The sequence below is a fragment of the Cryptomeria japonica genome, chromosome 2 (genome assembly GCF_030272615.1).
Source record: "Cryptomeria japonica chromosome 2, Sugi_1.0, whole genome shotgun sequence".
In the NCBI taxonomy this organism is placed as follows: Eukaryota; Viridiplantae; Streptophyta; class Pinopsida; order Cupressales; family Cupressaceae; genus Cryptomeria; species Cryptomeria japonica.
In genome coordinates, this window is record NC_081406.1 from 68,871,257 (window position 1) to 68,881,519 (window position 10,263).

General features: G+C 33.7%; 1 protein-coding gene and 1 non-coding gene across 2 annotated transcripts in view; both read left to right on the forward strand.

Moving 5' to 3' along the window:
* LOC131060536 (DNA-binding protein BIN4) overlaps positions 1-9,640 on the forward strand; it is a 180,178-nt gene extending 170,538 nt beyond the window's left edge. The window contains exons 10-11 of the mRNA XM_057993787.2: positions 6,894-7,033; positions 8,844-9,640. Coding sequence (XP_057849770.2) covers positions 6,894-7,033; positions 8,844-8,939 — 236 coding nt within the window. The 3' untranslated portion in view covers positions 8,940-9,640. The remainder of the gene's footprint in view (positions 1-6,893; positions 7,034-8,843) is intronic.
* On the forward strand, positions 7,542-7,641 carry LOC131060544 (U6 spliceosomal RNA). Its single transcript, XR_009108729.2, has one exon. It is a non-coding gene; the product is annotated as a U6 spliceosomal RNA (small nuclear RNA).
* Positions 9,641-10,263: the final 623 nt, after the last annotated feature.

Here is a 10,263-nt window from a genome sequence, read left to right on the forward strand (position 1 = left end):
TCATATCGCTGAATAGTACATTGCACAAAATATACCACAACATAAATAATAATTGGATGCTGATAGTTGTCAAAATGTCAATAACAATATAGTTTGTGACTTTGTACAAAGTCAACCTATAAACTAAGTACAAAGTTTCAAAAAAAACAAATGTAGCCAATAACATGCTAGAGGGCAGCAGGCCTTGATGATGAAGTTCCTAAGTTAGGGTTTGTCCTAATTCATTCAACCCATTCAGTATCCATGTTGGCCATCCCCATGATCTCAAAATCCTCAGGCTCAAGCGAACTAACATCATCATCAACAACAATCCACTCAGACTTTGGATCTATCTCGTCGAGGTCAATTGGCTCGTTTTCCTCAATAGTTCCTGTTTTAAAAACCCATGTATAAATTAGTCTTTAGCTTACAAGTGAAAAACACCATGAATAAAATTTCAACTAATTGCAAGTATATTTTAATATTCTTACCTTGAGCTTTCTTTAGCTATAAGTGGAGGTTGTGGTGAACAAACACCAAGTCATTCATCCATTGTTGTGATAGGCGGTTTTGTTTCTTGGAATGTATGTGTTAAAAATCACTCCAATTACGCTCACAAGCAAATGAGCTGCATGGTTGGGACAAAATGCACACCACCATCAACCTAAAATTTGGTAATTCATCACCAAAACAAGCCCACCATTGAGCTGAAAAACACATCATATGGAGATGATATTGTTAGAATATCTTAAATTCTTAACAAATTTAATGACCATGTTGGCAAAATAAAGAGACTATCAAAAATTTATAGAGTCTACCTAGTTGGAAGGTCTTTCTGCGTTCCATGGCTGCCCTAGAAGAGAGAAAACCCTTAGCTTGCTTGTACATTTCCAACTCTGACATAGCTGCATTAAATCTATACTGATTTGGAAACATTTTGTCCATGCACGTGAAGAAGCCTTGTTTGATCTTAGCATCAATTTCCATGAATGGAGTCTTGTAGAATAATGATGGATTGAGAAAGTATCCTACAACATGGAGAGGAGTGTGCATTTGTCCATCCCATCTCCCATCATTTATGTCCCACAACGACATATGCGTCCTTGTTATTTGCCAGCCTACTCTCATCACCTCATTGGCCCTATCCACGGCCTCATACAAATATTCCATGGGGAACTTTTCCCCATCCACTAGTCTCAATACTTTTACTAGAGGCTCTGAAAATTCTACAATTCGTTCAATTGACTCCCAAAAATTGGTAGAATACATGTACTTTGCCAATGTTATGCCATTCAAATGATTTTTGAAACCAAACTCCATCCACTCAGCTCAATCAAACATTCGCCTCAAATTATTTTTTTGCTCATAGTTTCTGTAATGCAAGGAAGTGTGTTGCAAATCTTGTCACCCTTGGTCAAACTAGCTCCTTGTCTTTTGTGAAAGAGCGCATTATAGCCAAAATCTTCTTGTGATAATAAATAAATTTGGTAACCTTGTGAGCCTTTTGCAATGCCTCCTTAACCCATTCAATTTTTCCAATCTCTTCTAGGGTTAGATCAAGGCAATGTGCTACACATAGTGTAAAAAAAACATAAGAGGGGTATTTATCTGTCAAAAGTCTCCCAGCAACAGCATTGTCTGTGATAAATTGAACCACATTTTGTGACCCTACTTCCATAACTACAATGTCATACATATCGAACAATGCATCTGCGGATTTGATTATATCAGATGCACCACAGATTTCAAAAAAACAGTGCCAATCTCACAAGAAACAAGGAAGTTAATGAAGGTTCGGTTCCTTCTATCTGTCCATCCATCTGACATAATGTTGTAACCACTGATAGCCCAGTGTGACCGACGCTCTTTAACAACATCTTCAACATCCCGTACTGCATCTTTAATTATACCAACCCTCAATGACTCATAAGATGGGTCTTTAAACTCTAGACCTGCGGATGCAATAGCATCTGTTAAGACTATGTAGCTTCGGTAAGATAAATGATTGAATGAGAGACTTCATTCATCTCTCATTCAATCATCTATTCTATCGATAAGACTACAAGCTAATGGTAGACATCATGATTGATTGAACTTGTTATAATCATTTTTATATGCATTTCATGTTTCAAGTATTTCTAATCTATTATCGATCGAGATATGATCGTATTTCTTATGCAGAGATTTCAGTTATATTTCTTATGTTGTGAATGTGATCGGATCTGTATATCTGTTATCGTTGTCATATGATAACTATAATAAGTTATCTTATAAACTTGCTTTTTCTCTTATACCGATCCTCTATTTGATTTATATAATCGAATTACATTTACCATGTTTGGTATCGATTATCATTAATAGCATTAAGAATAAACCGATTGGTTATCGGTTAAAATGATAATTAAATTGCATTGGAAATAAACCGATTTGTTATCGGTTATGATTATGATTGAAACAACATTAGATATAAACCGATTGGGATCGGTTATTATTCTTTATGTATCGGCATTTATATAAACCGATAGTTATCGGTTTTTCTTAATGAAAAGGCACCTCTCTTGGATTGATCAAGACATGCCTTGATTGGACATGTCAAGAGACATGTCCGGTCAAGGCATGCCTTGATCTTCCAAGGCTATGCCTATATATTTACCATGAAGGATGCTGTAGTAAATATCGAAATCAATAAATGTTATCTACAACTATCTGCAATATAAGAAGGAACAGTCAATACAAACAATAAAAGATTAAATATATTCCTTAAGCATTGAAGTAATTCAATAAGAAAGTAAAAGAATATATAAATTCTTACAACTTCAGATTTTGAACATAAATTTGAATTACATTTACAGCATCTACCATGGGTTGCCAATATGGAGATCTGCAAGCATTGAATGTCATGCTAGAGGTGTACCAAAAATTACCAATTTCTTTCTTTGCTTGTTCATGGACGATTTTCCTCCATCCTATACTCTCCAAAGTGGTTTGTGATCTTAGTGTAGTATGAGGTTGGAAGAAATCATGAATGTTTCCTCCACTTGTGTTTGGTCCATGTGTTGTAGAAGAAGGTGCTGTCTCAGATTCCCTGAAATCCCCATCTTCACTACCCTCACCCAAATGATTCCTCCTAGCATTTGCAAAACTAGAACCTATTTCAACCCTGGTTCTCGCCTTTTTGGCCTTTGACCAATCCCATCAAGAGATTGCTTTGCCTAATACGAGACACCTGCAGGGCATTCTTTGCATATCTCCGTATTATTTCCTCGTTCTTTTGACAAATGGCACCGCTGATATCATTTAGACACCAATTGCATTTAACCTTCGTGCTACTAGCAATTGGTGTACAATGTGTCCAGGAAAAGTCTTTTTGGCATGGGGTTGTGATCAAGAATCAGATCTGCAAAAGTATTTTAATTCAGTCTTTCAGCATTTTAATGTTATAGTTGTGTGTTCATAAGGGATGCTAACCATTTCAATAGATAGTTTTAAACACATGCATGAAGTTTTTGTAATAAACAAAGCAGATTCGAATTGATTTAGAAGACAAATTTCCATATTGAAAGCTTACAATTAAAATAAATGTGTTCTCATGGAATGGCATTTAGTAGAGATGACATCAAATATTATCACTGTATTTTCAAAATGTTCTTTAGTTCATCAGGAATGCAGAAGAAAACACTTTGATTTCTCCTATTTGAACAGAAATCAAATTCTTTCTTTCTTTTGCATTCCTAATGAACTAAAGAACATATTAAAAAGATTAAAATCTGTGTACTTTAGTTCATCGTATTGAAAAGATTGAAATCAATATTATCACTGTAGTTTCAACGAGTATAATTTGATTTCTATTCAAATAGGAGAATTTGTGAGAGATTAAAAATCTAAAAGATATTTTCACTTTGTTCTCTACTTCATTTTGAACAAGAAAGAAGTACTAGAAGTGCTGTGGAGATATTGATTTGAACGTTAGAATGGTCAAAATACTAGAAATACTATGTAAGAATTGATTGCACTTAAAAAAATTTGCAGCTATTATTATAGAAGAGTTTCTGAATTTGTGAAAGATTTTTAACTTTAAGCATTGTTTACTTTCTTTTGCCTATATTTTACTGAAGATGCAAAACTAAAAGAGCTTTAGGGTGTTCCAGATACTTGAAATGTTTAAAACATTTACTTTATAAACTTCTAAATGGTCAAAATTTGTGTAAAAATTTGGATGCCAGTTTAAAAATTTTAAATCAAGGTGTCAAAGGTTTTTCAATCTCAATCCCAATTTCCTTGTATTGCAAAGACAACAAAGCTAAATACTTGAAGGACAGCTGAGAATTTATCTACATAATTTCAAAATGGCAGAATGCATGAATAGCACATTTAATTACTGTAAAAAACGATAGCATTGAAGGTGTAAAACAAAAGAAATGGCTAAAAAGCAGAATGCGTTGGGAAGGTAAGCAAACACTGATTCAAATTTTGATTTGAAAAGAAGTAAACAACAGCAATAATAAATCGAGTGCCAACATAGAAAGCTGCACCAGAAAAAAATAAGAAAGAGTGTGTGGGGAAATAAAGAAAAGAGGAAAATATGACTGCTGCTCTGCCCCTCACGTTGGCTGCTGCTCTGTCGCTGGCTTCTGCTCTACCCTCACACTAGCTTCTGCTCTTTCTCAGTTTGCAACCACACCCCTATTGTCAGATGAACTGCAAAGTTGTGGCCACGTGACGTGATTTATTAAGTTTTTATGGCGTTTTTTTCATTATTTTTCATTTTTTGTGCACTATAAAGTGTTTTAGGGTTTCACGTTTTTTTCCCAATTTAATTGGGACTTTTTCATGCAATAAATCGTTGAAAATTGTTGATGATTTTCAATGTGATTTTCGGGAAATGAATCGCCGTGGGTGCTGATTCCCAATTAATTGGGTATAATCATGTTTTTTTCCAGACTATTGCTTCTTTGGGGTATATACATAAATTTTATTTTTAAATTTTGGGATGATAACAATGGACAAAATGATGTGTTTAATCTACGCCAAGAATGAACATAATTGAGAGAAAGAAGAAATGCAAATGGATGATGGAGTCAAAAGGACTTTGCACATGTTTTACAACTTTACTTTGCTCACCTGTTGACAGATGCAAGAATGGTGGAAAACAGTAGCAGTTGCATGTAGTATTCAGTGCAGCACCATCGTAACCACCACTGTGAGGTAGAGACAAATGAATGAAGGGTGATTACGGAGAAGTCCAAGACAAAACCTGCTTTGCTATCATGATAAAATGAAAGAAAAATGAGATTACTCTCAATTCAAAAGTTCAGTCATTCACATTACTTAAAAAACCATTACATAGTATTGGTTTTATAAAACCATTATTCCGTACAAAAACGATTACAGGAAAATAACTCCCAAAACCAGCTTTATAAATTAACAGTAATATGTTAATTTTTTTATTTATATATTTATTTAAATATATTGTCAAGCACTAAACTCTAACAACATCATCATCTAACCATTTATGACATTATTTGTACTTTCTCAGCACATTTAATAAAATATGATATAGTCAATCAAGTCTGGACAGGTAAGAATTCCTAATTGACTATCTTCAAGCTGATCTAAAGAAATTTATCTGCAACTTTTCAATCAAACGTGCTTAAATAATGGCATGACATAATCATTATTTGATTTTTGATTCATTACTGCATTGACCAAAGATTGTTTAAGCATCAACTCTCTTGCAGAATTGTTCACCATTGGCCTTTAGAGCAACTCCAAGAGATATTGTAAGCAATTCCAACTTATATTTTCTTCTGAAGAACTACAACTTACATTACTTAAGTGACAGAAAAAAAATATTTAAATCTAACAGGATCGCAATGAATTTCTCTGTATATATTGGCAATTCTAATTTATGTGCAACTTTGTTCATATTCTTACGTAATGTAAAAGGTATGTGGTATATAGTGGAGTGGTTTTCTGCACTTCTTAGTTGAGTTTGAGTTGTTTAATTTCAACCAGGTATACTTCTATCCATTTTGAATACTTTTACTATCCTATGTTGTTCTCGATAAATTCTTGCATTTCCCTGAGCTCTTTCCATGTGTGTTCTATATATATATATATTTTCTGTTAATGCATTTCTTTCATCATCAGATGGAAGATTTGTTTTCTGTGATTGTGTAAATCTTGTGTTTCCAGAGGTATGTTCTCCATAATGATTGTATGCTAGTTTTATAGAACATATCTTTGCTTTGAATAATATCTGTCATGTTGCCACACGGCATAGTATCATGCCAGACATTAATGCATCTACTTCAATTTGAATGCAGGCCACACTGTGTTAATAGAAATATTCTTAAAAGTTGAAGATGTAATGTTAACTCTTTCTTTTCTCTAAAACTGAATAGTAATAATCTCTACTGCAACAAGAAATTGTACTAGTGACAAACACATGCACATATATAAAGTTTCTCTTGATTGTTCACTACTATTTAGTCCACCTCTTTCAAGCCTTAAAATGAATAGAATTCCCTTTGCATCCTTGGCAAGTAGTGGAATCGCTTTTCACCCTTTGGACCAACTCTCAAAAGTCTATTATATTACCTATGATTTAAATTATTATTTCAACACATCAAAGGTCAATTTAATTTGATAATTTTAAAAACTGTGTTCAGTAAAGAATTGCATCCTGATGCAAATTGATTTTGTCGGACAGTAAATTGTCATATATGGCATCTTTATTTCTATTAATTGTTCACCATTCTTCGACAGTGTGACTTAAAAGAAGGGGATTTGACCATTGACTGATTTTTATTAAAGCATAGAGTAAAGACCTAGCCTGGAGAATGTTAAGATTATTTTTTTACAGTTTGAGAAATCCAATGCTCATGGGAGTTGTCATTTTTCATGTCGTCCAGGAACATTGGATGGCTTTATGTTTGATTCTGATGATGAGGGAGACAGAGTGATTGGGGTGCCAGGAAAACAAGATGAACAAAATAATGAAGCCGCAGATATTCCTGCTACGAAATCTAAAAAGAAGTCTGACAAGCAAATGGTATGGAAGAATGGATGTGTTTCTTTGTGTGAGTTTTCTATGTATATGCTTGGTGAATATGCATACTACATACAATTCAGTTTTTCCAGGTTGTAGGCCATGATATGTATTCTTCGTATTGTGTTGTTCGTGTTGTCTGAATGAGGTCAATGGTTTAGTTTCACAAGAGTAGATAATGTGTGATGAATGCTATGGTGACATTAAGGTTGGTTATATCGTTATTATCTATGACTATAGATTGTGATATTTTCATTTGCAGTATGTTTTATATTCGGTCCCTTCAACTTGCTTATTGACATAATTGTCTAATGAGCCAAATTGTTGCAATGGATGCACATCATACAAAATCCCATTGTCCTAATAAGATGAAATCAACGTGAGGGTTTCAGTGTTGACTCCTGCTTACACTCCACCTTAATGCCATGCACCAAGAAAGAGTGATAGGAGGCGTTGGAGACTCTAATCTTACAAAATTGTCATTTGGCTTCAAACTGGTCACTAGATAAAAGTTTTCTAGATTAGACATGCAATATAATTGTAATGATAAAGAGAAGATTATCATGGCCCTTTTCTAAGGATGATTAACGATTAAGAGTCCAAATATTATTAGGAGATAGCTAGAAAAGATAATAAAGAATGGACCTTTTTAATATGTGCATAGAATAATTGGGAAATCTCATTTTAGCAAATAATAAAATATGAATATTATGCTTTAATGTTTCTTATAAAATTGTGTAAGCTTTGTCTAAAGTAGTAAAATTAGCTTATGCTATACATAAAAAAATTGTGTAAATTTTATATGGAATGTCAATTTTTTCGAAAATGGTAAATAACCATCAAATCTGCAAAATTGAGTGCATAAAACACATTTGAAGGTTCCCATGATATTTTTCACAGAGAACGTATTAACATTCTAGAGATCAATTTTGCTTGGAGTTAGAAGAGATTAACTACTTTTATATAGAAATGCATTCTATTTTACTTAATGTAAAAAAGTACATCAACCTAGCAACAGAATAAAACTAGATTCTCTTCCTGGAAAGCAAAAATGACAATATTTGAGTTTATATCCTATCAGGCAGAGATTCAACACCTTTAGAAAAAAACTGGTACTTGACTTTGATCAGTAATGCCACCTTCTGTTTAACTCTGATCATTAATGCCACCTTCTGTTTAATTTTGACTAGTAAGCTGATGGAAAATGTCCCCATTAAATGAATTCCTATAACATGCTTTCCATAAGTAAGAAAGCGATATTAGCTGACCAAATTGTATGCCATAACACTTTGCATTTTGCCATTGTCCCTGTCCATTCAAATTCTTTCAAGAAAGGGAAGTAGTGCATAATCAGCTAAAACAAAATGTGAAATGCCTTGGTCAACGTACATCTCCTAAAGTAATGGATGATATCTGTACCAAAAAGCTTGCATGCAGAATCTTTAACGCCCAGTTTATGTATCCGTCTTTTCTGTGAATCCTTGATGGGCATTAACCATCCCAAATATATTGTTCTTTAAGGTAGATTGTGATTTCAAAATATACTGGCACCTTCTTAGCCAGCTCGCTTGTGGACCTTGTCTTTCTCTTTGCAGTGTGGGGAGATTAATTATTTTAGAATATACTTAGCAGAAAATCTCATGGCTAGAATGATTAGGTTAGTGTGCACAAGTGGAGCATGTTTGGTGAATATTTCCAGCTTATGGAAAAAGTAACTAATATTTGAGATAAAATGAGTTTTATCTTCTGATAAATTAATCAATTTGGTACTGTGTTCATATCCTGCACATGAACTATTGATTGGATTGTACAGGGTGGAATGAAAAGGAAGAGGTCTACAGCAAAACCGACCAAGAAAGGGGTGAAAAAGGCACCAGCTTCAAAGAAACAAAGGGTTTCAAAAAAATGAACTGCTCTGACAAAATGGCAAGTGCAGTTGTCCTGTACATGGCAGATAGCAATGCTTTATTATTGTTTCTGTACAGGTCAAAATTATCAATCCTTGGATCATGAAATCGGATGCATTAAACCACGTCCAATAAAATTTGATATAGTTGGTGGGAATAACTTTTATACAACAGAAAGAAATCAGTGGCTGCATCTCTGACTTGTAAAGAGGATGGAAGATTGAGGAAAGATGTTTAACAAACTAAGGGTGCAAATTACATGGAAAGTGCCTTACAAATCTAGGCTGATGTTAGATGGCGTACATTCCAAAACAAGACAGCCTTAAATTTATTACCCAGAAAAAATAAAGGCCCATGTTTCTTTGAGTATCAGCTTGGAGGCCATATAGAGGCACTGTTTTTTGTATTCTTTTCATCCTGTATTTTTCCTTGAAGCTTCAAACATAATGTTTGTTCATGATAAGCCATCATATCTAGTTCTCTTAGGTTTTTAATTATATTTGCTAAGAACTTATTGGGAAATTTCAAGTAGGAACTTGTGAAGATGCACTATTATTTCTTGACATATGACAGGGAACTGATTTCCAAAATTTCCATTATAACAAGAATGGTCATCTGATTACTTGTTGGGATCTACTTGCAAATCACTAGTAAGAAGATCTTACAGAATTTTAAAGCGTTGTGCATTGCACCATTTTTTTAATTTAACATGCTTTTGATTGACATTATTTTTGGGATTTGAACTTGTATTTGCTGTGAATGCTTTATTGATTTACCAACTGATATCTAAATTAATTATGGTTTAGAGAAGTTGTAGGGCTGCAAGGGATCTTAAAGGTGGAGTTAGGTTTACAGAATAGTTTTTAAATTATTGGAACTTGTGAAGATATGCTATTACTTCTTGAAAACCTGCATTTTATTAAGAATGACCATCTGCTTACTTGTTGGGGTCTACGTGCATAGTAAGAACATTTACAGAATTTTAAAACGATGTACTTTGCACCTTAAATTAGATGTAACATGTTCTACTTGATTGATGTGTTTTAGGAGTTTGAACTTGTATTTTTCCACCAATGCTTGCTGATTTACTAATTGATATCTAAATTAATTGACATCAAGATTCAGATAAGCCGTAGGGCGGCAAGGGAGCTTAAAGGTGGACTTACATTTGCAAAATAGTTTTTATTATACTCACTAGGAACATACTGGTAAATTTCAAGTCAGAACTTGCGAAGATGTGCTGTTAGTTCTTGACATATGAGAGTGAAATAGTTTGCAAAATCTGCATTATATCAAGAATGGTCATTTGCTTACTAGTTGGGATCT